The sequence below is a fragment of the Guillardia theta genome, assembly GCF_000315625.1.
Source record: "Guillardia theta CCMP2712 unplaced genomic scaffold GUITHscaffold_12, whole genome shotgun sequence".
NCBI lineage: Eukaryota > Cryptophyceae > Pyrenomonadales > Geminigeraceae > Guillardia > Guillardia theta.
The window spans coordinates 514,850-529,687 of NW_005434662.1; the positions used below are offsets into that span (position 1 = coordinate 514,850).

A 14,838-nucleotide genomic window follows, 5' to 3' on the forward strand; every position below is an offset into this window, starting at 1 on the left:
TGGAAGGTGAAGTACTTGAGCAGGCTCCCTCCTGACAGGGACCAGACAAAACAGATTCCCATGCGAGAGCCGTGCACAACCCGGTCGGAGGCGACATCCAGATCCACTGAGACCACAGGGCTGGGGAACTGATTCGGCCGCGTGTCTTGATAGACGCGGATGCACCTCGCTGTGTTCGCATCCCACAACCTCACTGTCGTGTCTTCAGAGCCGCTCACCAGATACTTACCTGGGGTTGTGCTCTCCGAGCTCTGCACCTTGACGCACGTGATCGCTCCCGTATGACCGGAGAACACCCTCGTCACTTCCTCCAACCCCCTGATGAAGTTGCAAGGCTGAGACTGCTGAGTCGTCAGGCTCGTCATCTGAATGGAGCCGTCGGTGCTTCCCGTTATGATCCTGTCCTGAATGATCTGCATCCCACGCACGACGTTGTGATCTTCTGACTGCCGGACGAGCAGTCGGCTCCGTTCGAGCTTCAGCCAGCCTTCGCTGTACTCAAGGCCCGTTACTCGGATGGTGCTGTCATCAGAGGCCGAGATAACAGCGCTCGTCGATAGCAGATGCTCCACCACTCTCGCCTGCCCGAGCATACACGCTGCATGTAGCGGAGTAGAGCCTGCCAAGTTCGTCTGCAGGACGTTTGCCCACCTCTTGGCCAGCAGCTGAACAGCCTCAGCCCTTCCCTGCTCCACTGCCATGAACAGAGGCGTCAGAAAGTTCGTGTCGCTCATGTCCACCATGCATCCCGCGCCATGTGGGAACGGGTCGAGGATGTACTCGATGACCTTCAGCTGGTTGAAGATGGCCGCGTAATGCAGCGGCGTCTTTCCGTCCTTGTTGAGGGCGTCAGCTTCGATCTCAGGAGCTCCATCCGACCCGCGCACGAACTGCCTGACGGCCAGGAGGTCCCCTTTAGCAGCCGCCCAGTGCAAGGGATCCGGGAACTCCATGTAGTTTTCCCACGGTGAAACCTGCTTCTTCTGCACGACCATCTTGCTACCGAACTCGCTCTCCACGAATGATATGTTCATGTTCTGAACGGCATCGGCGAAGCCACTCAGGATCTTGCGGTTGGAGGACTGGTGCGCTCGATCCTTGGCGCTGCTCTCGAACCTTCTCAACAGGGCCACGAACTCCTCGAAATCGAGCTCGGAGTCGTCGGACTTGTCTCCGTCTGCAAGGAGGGCGCGCAGCTGGTCGCTGGAGAGTTTGATGCCTAGCTTCTCCAGCGCTACCCCGAGTTCAAAAGGGTCTATCTGTCCGCTGTTGTCAAAATCAATCTCGTTGAACTGCTTCCTGTAGTTCACAAGGTTCTCAACGTCTTCCGGCCACTCACAATCGTCTAGCAGCTTCTGAGGCAGCTCGTATTGTTTCCCCAGTGTCAACTTCAGCATTTCAGTCTTCTGCCTCGTCTCCTCGTCGATTTGTTCTTCTTCGCGCGTATCCTCATAGAAGCTGGCCTCCCAACTTTGCATCCTCTTTTGATTCTGCATCTGCTGCTCTTGTTCATTTCTCATCCTTTCCTCTTCAAGCTGTCTCTTCACTCTCAATCGCTCTTCTTCCACTCTCTTCTTACGCTCCTGCTCTTCCAGCTCCGCTTGTCGTGCTTGTACCTCATACTTGTCGAATTCCTGTGCTGCTTGTGATTCTCCATGGACTTGTGCGAACTCCTTGGCAAGAAACTTCGCGTTGCCAATAGGAATAAATCTCTCTTGCGTTGTTGATTCTGGGTTGTACCCCTTTTCTACTACATCGTAAGAACGCAGCGGCACCTCGTCACCTGGATTCACAAACACACCACCAACACGGCGCGACCGCATTCGTTCAAGAGCCTCATTGAGGCCGAGCCTCCTGCTTGGCACTTTTTGTGCGTTACTATCAGCAAGAAAATTAGGTTGCTCCGCAACTTCATGGGCAAGATCAGGATCAAGCGATCGCTGGGCGATGTATCGCTCCACCATGTCAGCGAACTTGAGCTGGGGTTTACAAAAAACCGCTAAAAGAAATGCATGAAGCAAGCACAGGTGTCATATGGCATCCTCAGGAAGCTTGTCTTTGTAGAGGCACACCCCTGATCATCGTGACCTTCTCGCCATATCCTTCATCTTCACCTGGCCTCCTTCTCCTCCTCTCGTTTCCTCTCTTCCGTTTCCTCATCACGTTCACGATGCACCTCACATAGCATGGCATCGCCTGCCTGTTTAAACTTAACGCCCGAACTTTTTAATTCTGAAAGTTCGGCGGAAGGTTAGAATTATTGGACGTCTTGTACTAAAGTTTATGATATGAAAACTTTCAAAGTTTAGGAGCTGAGCCCGGCGTTCAACGTTTGCCGGGCCGCGATTCCCGCCGATGCTTCGGAAGACTTGAGGTTGAACTTAGTCTCCGTCTATCAGTCGGGGCAGCTACACGAGTTTAAAGTCTCTTTACTCATAGTTAAGTTAAAAATCAGAACGAGGACAATCAGGAGAGACGAGGCCCCCGATAAAGTATGAGTGCTTGTTTTACAGTGGCCCGAGAATCAGCTTGCAACAGCTGTTTAATGTTCAACAAAAAAAGTACAATCTCTACAGGCTCAGCACTGCTGCGCTCGACAGGTTAACTAGGTTTGATGCGTTCAGAACGGGCAGCGACTTGATGGATGCATCTGGGCCCGTTGACTTCTGACAAAGCTGGGAAAGGAGGAGAAGAGTCTGGAGAGAGTTGTCCGTATTCGGAAGACCCAAGACGGGCCAGGTTGACAATGGAATCGCAGAGGCAATCTGGAAATCGCTCTTCCTTCTTTTGTACAGCCCTTCACCAGCAGCGATGGTGTAATCATCAGCGTCCAGACAGAGATCTGCGACTCTTTTGCAACGCTCTCCCTCCTCTCTGTGTTCCACACTCTGCACCGGTGCCTTCTCCTTGCTGGACAATTGCATTACACCACTCGGAATCACTTGACGCAATGATGGTATTTTGGTTTCGACCTTCAGTTCCAAGGGCAGAATGAGCGAGGTCTCCTTCCCGTGGATCTTCAGAGAGATCTCGAGCTCAGCCTGACGGGAGCTTGTTGAGCAGGATCCACTCGAGATCTTCACAGCGAATCCAGCAGAGGCTCCGCTCGCCCTCCCTTCAATCTCGGCCTCTGAGAAGATCTCGACGCTGAGCCTCTGCTTCGAATGCAACTTCTCATCCCAAACCGGTCGTGGGAGATACGGCGAGGCAGAGCTCATCTTCAATTGGAGGCTCGCCCTTCCTGCGTCGGATTCTTCTACCATAGGCCTTGAAACTTTCTTCAGGTGTCGTAGCGTTGCCCACTCTGAGTCCGAAGAGTTGAAATGCAGGCTCGCTTCAATCTGCACGTTCCAGCTCTCCAGGGGAGTGAACGTGATAAACAAATATTTCGTTTCACCAAGTCCCATGGATTGCGTCAAGGTTCCATTTCCATTCCTAATGACCGGGATCACCTGAGGCCTGTGGTCGTTCTCGATGTGCTTGGATAACGCGCGAGTTCCCGACATGGTGCACCACTTTCCACAATAGCAGCACTGGTACATGGTGTCTTTTCCACGCTGTTGCACGATGGGCTCGATCTCTTCCATGCACGCACTCAGAAATCTGCGGGATCCCACTGGCCTGCACTTGGGAGGTCCAAAAGCATCATTCGAAGACTGACCATCGTCGAATGGAAGGGTTTGATTCTGTAAGAAAGGATATCATTAGAACGTGCGCGGATGATGTATCATGAGCAATGCAACTAACCTCTGATTCAACCGGCGAGGCCATGTTGTCTTGATTGTTGACTCAGGAAAACTTGTAGATCTGGCGGACGTTCGAGGAGTGCGAAAGAGAATTCGGGCCACCTGCAAAACCTGCAGCTTGTGGGTTCTATGACAGGACGATGGATGAACAGGAAGGGGAGACCGGCAGCAGGGTAGCGGGGCAGTGCAGAACGAACAGGAGGGTTTCGTACGAAAGACACGATGCTGGGGCAAGAAACGAACGCCGACGGGGACGTCGGGTTGCCAGGGGGTAGTACCCGGAGAATAACAAACTGCATAGAAGGGTAGTCCACGGACCTAGGGGTAGGATCGGGATTCGTGAATACTTCTAGCGATATTCCTGGGTGGTCAGAGGTATAAGAGTGGGGTAGGGTTGGAAAGTTTCCAGAGATCCGAATTGAGTGGGTCCTACGTCTTTGCAGGGGTAGGGGTGAGGGGTGTTTCGGGCTCGAGTCGCAGATAGGGGTAGGGGGTGAGTCTCGGAAGTTGGCTTTCATTTCCTTTTACATGGGACCGATGACGGAGAGGGCAGAAAAGGGCTAGGTGGGAACCACAAGGGGGGTCACTACCCCACCCTTTCGTTTCCCTGAAGATATGATAAATGACCCCTCTATAAACCCATGGCGTGTGGTCATCAGAAAACTCTGGAGGGTGGGTGATCATATCAGCGCATTGACTTTTAGAGAAGGGTGGGGGTAGGGAGTTCGGTACAAAGTGAGTCCGAAACGACACCTGGGGGGTGGGGTAGGATGAGGTGGATACAAGTCCCGATGCATGCGGTACAGAAAGTAGCATAGAGAGAGCGGTGGGTACCGAAAGTGACAGTTCGATGGTAAACCTGACGGTACTGGGTCGCAGGGGTGGGTCAGAAGTAGAGTTTCGGAATTCTTGACGCAGTAGTAGTTGGCGCATCATCATGGTTTAACAGCGTTTGTTGTAAAGGTGATTGCCGTCATTTGTATGGTCATCAAGAGCCAACTTTTCATAAACATCAATCAATCACGTTACCATCGGAAGTGGTGGGTCGACAACTAGTGCCCCACCTCCCCACCACGTCCCTGGCTCTTCCAATGGCGAGTCATGGCGAATTCCGAATTTGGTCCGCTGCCTACCCCTACCCCTTTTGTCCTGAAACCACAGCAGTGTACTACCCCACCCATGAGACCAAGGGAGAAACCCTGGAGTAACCCTCGTCAACATAATGACAATGGCTACCCCTACCCCCACTTTGACCATTCCATGGCTCGTTATTATATATATTATTACTGTCTTTAGGACCTCGGACACCCCCTTTCGCAGCTCCAAATACCCCTACCCTCCCTGTATCAACTTTTTGAACACCAACCCACCGGTACCGGCATCGTCAACTTTTGTACAGGACAAAATTGTTTTTTTTGGGCTTCCGTCGATGTGTCACTATAAGCAATCCGCAGTACTGAGTGTCGGATTACTGTAAACTGCTTTATAATCTATATGTCATACCGAATATCACATCGAAGGTTATAATAATGTAATTTAAAAATATAAAATTTTATCTATACTAATTCATCCTACCGAAATCATTCAATGGTAGAAATTATATAATTTATAAAAAGGTAGTAATGATTACCTTTCTACCTTTAGTCAAAGTTAAGTTAAAACATTAGTGAAATTCCGAGCCGGCAAGCCTTGACTTTACTACTTCAGTTCCGCATCGTCTGATGATAGTATGAAATTCCGTTCGAAGTCACGGTATACGTACTGAGGTACTGATGACTTCAAGTTGACTTTAAAACTTTTAGTCACTGAGAGTGACTGATTTGAGTAATAAGGTCGGGCTCGGAAAAGTAGTTCTCGGCCCGGGCAGCCCGGCCCGGCCTCCGAGAGTCAGCCTGTAAAATGAACACGATTACGTCACGAGCCCGAGTCAGAGAAAGGACTATCAGAATGAAAGGACAGTTGGCTGCCTCGTACTCGTGTTGAAACCCAGCGCTTCCACAATTTAGGATTGTGCTGCCTTTTGTGTTATCCGTGTGTATTTTTGAGGCGGGTTGGGTTTTTTTGCTCATTCTATCATCGCCAGGAGCAAGGAGCACCGGTGAAGCTCTTCACAGCCTCTTCCAGGGAAGGACGGGTGCATCTCTTGATCGAGGAAATCTCCCGAGTCCCTCTGCCAGAGGTAGATGGAAGTTGACACTGTGACAAATTTTCCCTAGATATCATTCGTAGGCAACAGCGCGTACAGATACGTCGACAAGGTCCAGACCTTCAAGCCACTACTAAGCCGGAGCTGTTCAAGAGCGTGAAGATTTTTGTCATCGAAAGCGTTCGCTTTGCGTGAGTTCGTGCACTCTCGGGCGGAGTTCGCAGCGAAAACAACAGGCGTACGTCCCTTCCATCGACACGTCTGTGGGTGCGTGAGGTGTTGGAGGTGGAGTGATAAGACTCGCCCGGCGGGACGACGCGCCGGTCTGCGGCTGTTGCTATTGCTGTTGCTGTTGCCGTGAGCACCTCATGCTTATGTCGCCGACAACATCTGGTGGGCGGTATGCGTCGTACAAGTGCGCGACAGCACGTTTGTTGGCTTGGCTGACTGAGAAGGAGCCACCGACGCCGCGAACGGTGCGCGCCATGCTCAATGCCGCACGCAGGCTGTCGGAGAGATGCGAGATGATGCCAGCCGACGTCAAGGCAAGTCTCGAGCTCGCCATCAAGTTGCGGAGGGAGGTTCACGAGCTGTACACTTCGCGTGTGGCGCAAACAAACCCCGACGACGAGCGCCATGCTCACTTCATCTCGGCCCTCGAACGTGTGCGCGCGTGGTTGCAGCCTCCTTCAAGCAAAGAAGAGAGGCGCGACGCTCCAACGAAGCAGCTTGAGCCTGAAGCCGAGGAGCTTGCGAACCGCTTCGAGTTGCTTGATGTTGAGGAAGGTTGGGACGAAGTGGACGAGTCCGTGCCAAAGTCACAAATGCTTGTGGGTAAAGACGTGCTCATCGATGGACTTACGAGTAAGCCAGAGTTAAATGGACGTACGGGCTATGTGGTTGAGCACCTCTCACACAACGGCCGTTACAAGGTTCGCTGCGGCGACGAATTCTACAGCCTCAAGCCGGAAAACATCAAGCATGCTCCTATGCAAGAAGCGGAGCAAGAGCAGTTTATTCTTGGCGAGGCTATCGAATTTGAGGCGGCGTGCTTGATGCTTGATGTCCAGGCTGCGCTCGGCGAAGTGGCGACTGCTTGGAATGACTACAAAACGGGCGCATCTCGCTTCTTACCGCTGCCGCACTTACGAATGCGTGCGTCAGCCACGCCGAGCATCTCGCTAGTGCACTCGAGGCGAAGCATCCTCGGCTAATGAGCCTCTCTCGCGTCGTGTGCGTGGCCCACTTGTCCCGCGCGATCAAGACGACGATGTCGCAACTGAACGTTAAGTTTGGCGTCGCGCTTGACATCGTGTGTGACGTTGCGTTTGGCGATGCAAGTGATCGGATCGTCAGGCAATTCCTGAACGCGCGCACGATCAATGGGACGGCCATCTTCCTGATCGAACAGGCTCTCGAAAGCTATCCTTGCTCGTCGCAAAAAGATGAAATGGAGCTCGAGAAAATGAGCCAGAAACTCATCATGCGGCGTGCAACGCAATGCACCAAGGAACAAGCACGTGCCGTGATGTCGATGATCGCCAAGGAGGTTGTGCTGCGCTTTGCGCCGGTCAGCTATGGCGAGGACGAAGTAAACGACTTCTACCTCGGCGAAAATGGCATTCTCTTCACTTCTGACTTCCTGCAAAAGCTCTGTGCCGCAGGCCTCGTGCGGCGCCCGCGAACGTGGAGCGCGCCAAAAACAGGATTCTTCGGTGAGCCATGGGACGAGGTCCGCAATCCCGCGGAGAGCACAGAAGATCTACTCGACTACATGGGGGGACTCGTTCCAGCGCTTTTCTATTTTGCAGATGCCGAGCTGCGGACGAAGCACGGCTCGGTCGAGTTTCCAGAGCTCAGGCATGCTACGCTCATGCCGCTGTCGAATGTGCTCAAGAAGGCCATGGATCGTGGCACCGTATCCCTCGCCTTCGTCGTCTCCATACAGGCCGCGCTGCTCTCCCTTGTGTGCGTCAATGGCGAGCGACGATGCAAGCGTGTGCACATCACGACGAAGGCGGCATTCGCGAAGGCTGCACAGCAACTCGGTGGGGCGCTCGCGGCGCTCGAAGGCGAAAGCTTTAGAGGACGGCATACTGAAATCTCGACGCGGAATGTCCAAATGTTCAAGGCTTGGGTGGATCATGTCCACGCGCTGCAGACAAGTCCGCCGCCCGTGGGTACACATGTTCCCGAGATCCTGGCTATCGCGGAGCGTCAGCGTGACCAGGCGTTGCTCGAGAATCCATGGGTCGCTGGGCAATACTTGCTTGTACTATGCCTGGGCGTTGGCATGGGAGGTGGTGTGATAAGCATTGACGACTTTGGGCAGACGTCCTTCGTGCTTCATGTCGGAAATGCCCTACGCACCGTCGGTGCGCTTGGCGAATCCGATAGCGCTCAGCTCCTTGAGATGCTCACGCACACATTTGACGAAGACTGCAAGTCGATTTGGTTTGCTGGCGTGCCACGGAATAACTTCTCGAAGCACTGGTTTCACCGGATGGGAATGGACGTGACACTGATGAAAAATCGTAAACTTACTTCAATTGAGGCAGAGGACATCAGCTTGGCCTTCAAGCGTGCGGCGGCGGCGGATTTCGCCGACTTGGCACTAATGGGCAGTGCCGACCCACTTCAAGTCATCCTTCAGGCAATTCGCGAGGCGTTCGAGGAGGACCCACTCGTCGGCATCAACCTCGGTGCAGTTGGTGCACAGCTCCTGCCTTTGGCGCAACACCTTGTCAACGAATTAGGACTGCAGGATGAGGTTGTAGCCAATCTTGTGCAGCTTGGTCAGGACATGGAACGCAGTTCAGGCACACGGAAGAAGGGTCGCCATCGTGAGAACAACGACTCGGCTGGCCCGGACCGCAGACACGCGCTTTATCTGACCATCATCGGCGCTCTTTTCATGAAATGCGAGCGCGACGCGCCCGAGAGTTCCGACCCATTGCATCTCGGGAGAAATCCCGATGGTGGCGCTCCCACGATGCGAGCGATTGATCGCGATACTCTTCCGCCCTGCTCGCCACTGGAGCGTGCATATCTCAAGCGTGCAGGTGCAGTGCTCGTGGCGTTCATTCAGAATATTAAGGCGACCAACTATCGACTTCTGACATTGTAGACAAAATTTTAGAATCACCAGCTGATGAAATGTGTGAAAATTGATTCATTTAAGTTTTGCTTTCAGAAGTAATCATCGCCGTATGCGCGACCAAACCGTGTCTTGGCGCTGCTCACCGCTACGCCTCACCCCTCGTTCACAGTTTCCCTTTCGCGAAGTGTCGAGGGAAAGAACGAATTCGCGCCAAACAACATGTGCAAGGGATCAAACAAATGAGCAAGAGCGCGCTTGAATAGCCGCGACCGTACATTAAAGATGGACCTGTCAGGTCACAGTGCCAACGTCCAGCCTATTGAGTCGCCATCGACGGCGATACTCGTGACTGCACGTCGACTCGGTAACGTGCATCAATGACGTGATGCTCTACGCGGCGGCTTGCAGATGCACATCATTTGAACCATGTACATTGTCTATTAGAGTTGGGTGAGGAGAGGGTCCAATGAGAAGGCTCTCGCCGCAACCAGTCGGTCAGAACGATGTCTTGTGAGCGGCGTCCCTGCTCAGGGAGGGAACCAACGAAGAGATTAAGCTTGGAACCGTGATCTCCAGCGAGTAAGAGTGTAACGACCGCATTCACATCAGGAAGCGGTGCTTAGCTCGTAAGCAACAGCAGGCGATTCGTAACTCGTGCAACACAATAATCGCAACTCGCGTGTCCCACAAAAAATGACCAAAGCGTGAAATTTCGCTAGCGGTCTCAGTCTGCATGTCTCAACACGTGGCTGCGGCTTGAAGGTCGCTTGTAATGAGAGCCGCAAGATCTCGAACGCTTTCCTCCGTTGCTTGTGGTAGAATGATGGCGTGAGCTTCGTCATCGACGGTCGGAAGCTCGAAGAGCTGAATGGTATCCTCGCTCGGCCGTGGAAACACGATCAGGCTCATCTCACTCCGGCTATGCGGCACGCCAGAAGCTTCCCGAAGCGACTCGAACAAAGCCTCGAGCCGTTTGCTCCTTTCATATTCCGCCTTCCAATCGAGCTGTCGAAGCGTGCACGCCCCAGCGGTGCGATCAGTCCGTCTCGGCTCCCCGATATAATTGCGTCGTTCACACGCAGATATGGCACATACGCATCTCCGCCTAGTCGCCTCTGCATTTCCTGCTCGTGCTCGTATGCGTGGCATGCAATCACAATACAGCCGCAGACAACACCTCCGCTCCACTTGTGCGCACTGATCGAAATGCTGTCGATGTCCCTCCCAATGTAGCAGCGCGATGCACGCTCGTCGAGTGCCCAAAACCTGCCGTGGAACGAGGCGTCGACGTGAACGTGGGGCGCTATCCTGAGGCAAGACATCGAATTCCCCAGTTGCTGGGTTGTGCTGACCAGCTGTCATGCGCAACGTTTCCACTCACGTCGTCGTTCGCTCCACGAAACGTCGTGTCGAGTGTGAGCATGAACTTGCGGGCGTTCATTTGCTCGCTTGATACGCGCACTAGTTGTTCCAGTGAATCTAGATCGATGGCACCGTCTGCCATTTTCCTAGCCACTGCGTGCATTTGGTCGTCGCAGAAGAGTCGCGCCGACTTCTCGATTGAGTAGTGCGCCTGGTCGGTCCAAATGATCAGTGTTCGTCTCGAGTATTAGATGCTATGTGGTGCACACATGGTAGTTGCCACTGTCCGTGCTCGTCGTATTGTCCTCCTCTGCGTCGCCATCGCCAACTTGCACGTCAGCACTCAGCATGGAATCGTCGAGTTCAACCCTTTCAGACGTGCATGTCTTCACCACAACGCCTTCGCTGCCTTCGCAGAACGTAATGTGCACGTAACTGTCGTCGACGTCTCTCGCTATTCAGCCTTGCGCCGTAGCGGTCATATACGCCCCGGGCCGTGGCGGTTGTCCGCCAACGGGTCGCCGCAGCTGTCCCATGTGTAGAAACCAAGCTTCCTGCGCTCCCCGCAATGCTCGAACGCGCGTTCGAGATGAGAAGCAATATGGGCCGTCGAGCCGCTGCTGGAGTCATCTGCCTCATCCCCTCTAGAGGAAAGGTAGTCGCCCAAAACCAACCCGCCTCAGAAACAAGCTAGGACAATACATAAGGCAGCTCAATCCTCCTATTCTACCTGCGCGAGCATCCAAACCGTGACGAGGGGTACTCTCCCCCAGACTCTCCCCAAAATGCTCGTGGAAGGGGGGAGGGGGGGGGGGTGGTACTCTCCCAGATATGCATGCGAGGGCAGTAGGCTCTGACGAAAGGAGAGACCAGAGGAGAGAAGGGACCTCGAAACAAGCACCGAGTAAGCAGCAAGGAGAGCAGGGGGAAGACTAAAGGTGTAGGACTGAGCTGGATGATGATTTATCAGAAATAACCAAGGAAAGCAGTGAAGGAAGTGAAAGAAGGAGAGGGAGTGAAGGGTCGTGAGAAAGTACGGAAGAGAGCGAGGGAGCGAGTGAGAGGGAATAAGTGCCTGGGCAAGAGTGATAGTCCCTGCAGCAAGCATCATCACGACGGCAATTGCCTAATGCGATCAGACAGGAGCACTTTTGTCCGCCCTTTCAAGGCAATGCTTGATCTCATTAGCAGCCTCACAGGGAGGGGAGGATGAGCTTCCTCCGCTGCTTCTCGTGCAAGGTCGAGCCCGACGACAGCCATGACGGGTCGGGCTCGTCGCTCCAGCGAAGCTTGGAGGAGGCGAACAAGACGATCTCACAGCTCCAGGCGGAGCTCCAGCAGGCCAAGGATCGTCTGGTCCACCACAAAGACATCAAGGAGAAGCTGCCAAGCATCTCAAGCCCTACTCTTAGAGTTTCAGACCATGAGGAGGAGACTCAAGCTCCAGCCTCGTCATGGCGCCTCCCGGACGAGATCCGATCTACCCTCCAAGAGCTTTTCCACATCTCCCACGACCCCCAGCGATCCAAGCTCCTCCACAACGACCTCCTCGTCTCTCTCGGCGTCGACGTCTCGGCCCTCATCCAGCACGCAAGCCCTGGCAAGCTCTCGTACGAGGACTACGAGGTCAGAGTCGCAAGGGAGTGGGAGCTCGCTCGCAAGGCCAGCAGCCTCGCTGACATGGACATGCTCCGCGTCATGGCGGAGTGCATCCCCGGTGGGAGCGTCGAGAGTCCTCTAGCGGGGCTACAGGGGATGACTGCGAGCGCTCTGTCGGCTCTATGGCAGACGGCGATAGCGGGGAAACTGAAGGAGGCGCTGGGGAGGCCGGGGGAGGCTCGAGGGCGGGAGGCAGGAGTCTGTTCGACCTTGCACAATAGCAAGTACTCTCTAAACGAGGCAGAGGCTACAGACAGCGAGGAGACGCGCGAAGCCGTGTACGGGAAGATCGAGGAGTACTACCGGGGGCTGATCGACCGGATTGGGCTGCCTCAGACAGGACTGATGAAGGCGATGGAGGAAGAGCACTGCCGGGGCGAGGACGCAGAGGAAGGGTTTACGACGAGCAACTACGGCATCAGGACGACAGCAAAGGAAGAGTGGCTGAACGTCACAGACCCGGAGAGGAGGCAGAGGCTGTCTGAAGGAAAGCGGATCATCCGAGGGATAGAGGAGCTGAGGGAGCATGCGATGACGATCAAGGCGGACCTGCGGGAGGAGGAGCTGATCGCGCTGCAGCTCTACACAGGTAAGCAGGAGAGAGCGAGGCAGGAAGTCTTTGTTGGATGAGACAGGTACCACAGGGCCGTTGTACTACAAGTATAACTCCATCCTCCGAGCCCCAGACCAGGTGGCCAACAAGTACACGACGACCCTGCACTGCATGGTCAGCGGACTGGTCAAGCTGGCTCGTCACACGCCTCTGACGGAGGATCGGCGAGTGTGGAGGGGGCTGAAGGGGCTGAAGCTGCCGAAGAGCTTCCTCGAGGAGGACAAGCTCGGAGTGTCGGGAGGGGTCGAGTACGGGCTGCTGAGCACGACGACAGACGTGGGGACGGCGATCCAGTACGCGGAGGAGGGTGCAGAGCCGATCGTGCTGGAGATCAGCTGCGGGGCGATCGACCGGGGGGCGAGCTTGGCGTTCTTGTCTCAGTATCCCGGGGAGGAGGAGATCTTATATCCTCCGCTGTCTTACCTGGAGGTGCTGAAGAAGCCGCGTCAAGAGGTGATGGAGGGGAAGCGAGTGAAGGTGCTGCAGCTGAGAATCAACGCGAACGTGATGAGCTCGACGATCGAGGACATGCTGGGGAAGAGGAAGCAGCTGTATGCGGGGCTGATGGAGAACATCGCGAGGGAGGTAGAGCGAGACCTGAGGGAGTGGGAGCCGGAGATCCAGGAGCGACTGAAGAGTGCAGTTGCTGATAGGTGTAACCGGCGTGATAGGGTGCTGTTGGAATCGATTAAGGAAGAATGCCGCACGCTTGTCGAGGCGAGTAGACGGAGGGAGGCAGAGTGGTACAACGAGGACTCGAGATACAAGGAGGCAATCGAGCTGTCCAACTCGATGAAGGACATGGCGATCAACAAGCTCAGACATTGGATCGAAGACACTCAAGGAGACTGGAAATGCCCAGCTTTGACAGGCGACTCGATGAAGTCAGTGTACTGGAAGACGATGGCTGGTCTGATGTTCAAGATTGCCTCCCTGACTCCAGCAGACAGTGGCAGACAAGAGCTGTGCAAGCGACTGTGCGGGATGTACGGCTTGTCGATCGCAAGCGAAGAAGAGCAGGCGGAGCCGCCGACAGTCACAGCAGTCGTACGAGGGCAGGGAGAGCTGATCCCGCTACTGAAGGCGGCAGGATGCGACATGGATGGGCGGATAGAGGACGGGAGGACAGGGCTGCATGTAGCGGCGATGCTGGGGAGGGCGGGAAGCGTGAGGGAGCTGATAGAAGCAGGAGCGGAGGTAGGAGCGAGAGACGGGGAGGGGAGGACATGCATTCACTGGGCGGGAAAGTATGGACATGTGGAGGTCCTGAAGAGGTTGAGGGAGATGTGTGGGGTAGAGAAACTGAGAGATTATGTAAGGGAGAAGACGAATGACGGCTGGACATGCACGCATTTGGCGAGTGTTGGAGGGCAGGTGGAGACACTTCGGTACCTTGCAGAGACATGCGGGAAGGTGCTGCTGAGCGAGAAGACGAATGACGGCTGTACGTATGATGGCTGGACATGCGCGCATTTGGCATGTCAACGAGGACAGGTAGAGGTACTGCGGTACCTTGCAGAGACATGCGGGAAGGAGCTGCTGAGAGAGAAGACGAATGACGGCAGGACTTGCGCACATGTGGCAAGTCTAGGAGGGCAGGTGGAAGTACTGCGGTACCTTGCAGAGACATGCGGGGAGGAGCTGCTGAGAGAAAAGGACAATTTCGGAAAGACGTGTGCTGATGAGGCAAGTGAACACGAACCTGTTGTCGAGTATCTTCAAGGTATGGGGATCGAGTAATCTCAGACTGATTTTATAAGTACAACTGCGAAAACAAATATGTCCTACCATCGTGGCATTGCTTTATGCTTGGGCTCAGGTAAAATGTGCACCGCAGGATCCAAAGGGTCCAAAACCTCGAACGAACGAGAAAGTGGGGATTACTTTCGCTGGCCACGATTAGCATTAAATCACAAGGAGTTGGAGGCAGGTTCTACATGCCACTTCTGCTACCTATGGGACGATGGATATATCTCCTCATACCGCACGATAATCAAATTATTCACACAATAGACACAATCGACACAATTCCATACCCACCACTACGGAGATGGCTGAAGAGGTTCCGAGAAGAACTCGAGAGGCACACAGGATGCAGCTGGAAGATGGAAAGCAAATTTAGAACTATGATTTCAGGGCTCCACCTCATCTTTACCCGAGCAGCTCACGTGCTGTGGGAAAAGATCTCGGGAGAGGAGCAGGTATCTGCTCT

General features: G+C 54.3%; 7 protein-coding genes across 7 annotated transcripts; 3 read left to right on the top strand and 4 right to left on the bottom strand.

The window, feature by feature from the left end:
- Nucleotides 1–545: 545 nt before the first annotated feature.
- Nucleotides 546–953, bottom strand: GUITHDRAFT_66164 (hypothetical protein; the record flags this gene model as incomplete). Its single annotated transcript, XM_005838098.1, has 1 exon — nt 546–953. A coding segment is annotated over one exon (408 nt), but the record flags the coding sequence as incomplete, so codon positions are not given.
- Nucleotides 954–1,121: 168 nt separating this feature from the next.
- Nucleotides 1,122–1,319, bottom strand: GUITHDRAFT_48448 (hypothetical protein; the record flags this gene model as incomplete). Its single annotated transcript, XM_005838099.1, has 1 exon — nt 1,122–1,319. A coding segment is annotated over one exon (198 nt), but the record flags the coding sequence as incomplete, so codon positions are not given.
- A 1,251-nt stretch (nt 1,320–2,570) lies between these two features.
- On the bottom strand, nt 2,571–3,771 carry GUITHDRAFT_103093 (hypothetical protein; the record flags this gene model as incomplete). The annotated part of the gene is made up of 2 exons (XM_005838100.1): nt 2,571–3,686; nt 3,748–3,771. The coding sequence occupies 2 exons, from the start codon at nt 3,769–3,771 to the stop codon at nt 2,571–2,573; spliced, it is 1,140 nt and encodes a 379-aa protein (XP_005838157.1).
- A 2,495-nt stretch (nt 3,772–6,266) lies between these two features.
- Nucleotides 6,267–7,106, top strand: GUITHDRAFT_103094 (hypothetical protein; the record flags this gene model as incomplete). The annotated part of the gene is made up of 1 exon (XM_005838101.1): nt 6,267–7,106. One exon carries the CDS (start codon nt 6,267–6,269, stop codon nt 7,104–7,106), a length of 840 nt encoding a protein of 279 aa, XP_005838158.1.
- Nucleotides 7,107–7,162: 56 nt separating this feature from the next.
- On the top strand, nt 7,163–9,019 carry GUITHDRAFT_103095 (hypothetical protein; the record flags this gene model as incomplete). Its single annotated transcript, XM_005838102.1, has 1 exon — nt 7,163–9,019. The coding sequence occupies one exon, from the start codon at nt 7,163–7,165 to the stop codon at nt 9,017–9,019; it is 1,857 nt and encodes a 618-aa protein (XP_005838159.1).
- Nucleotides 9,020–9,897: 878 nt separating this feature from the next.
- Nucleotides 9,898–10,704, bottom strand: GUITHDRAFT_103096 (hypothetical protein; the record flags this gene model as incomplete). The annotated part of the gene is made up of 3 exons (XM_005838103.1): nt 9,898–10,300; nt 10,345–10,565; nt 10,624–10,704. The coding sequence occupies 3 exons, from the start codon at nt 10,702–10,704 to the stop codon at nt 9,898–9,900; spliced, it is 705 nt and encodes a 234-aa protein (XP_005838160.1).
- Nucleotides 10,705–13,610: 2,906 nt separating this feature from the next.
- On the top strand, nt 13,611–14,366 carry GUITHDRAFT_66352 (hypothetical protein; the record flags this gene model as incomplete). Its single annotated transcript, XM_005838104.1, has 1 exon — nt 13,611–14,366. The coding sequence occupies one exon, from the start codon at nt 13,611–13,613 to the stop codon at nt 14,364–14,366; it is 756 nt and encodes a 251-aa protein (XP_005838161.1).
- Between the last annotated feature and the right edge of the window lie 472 nt (nt 14,367–14,838).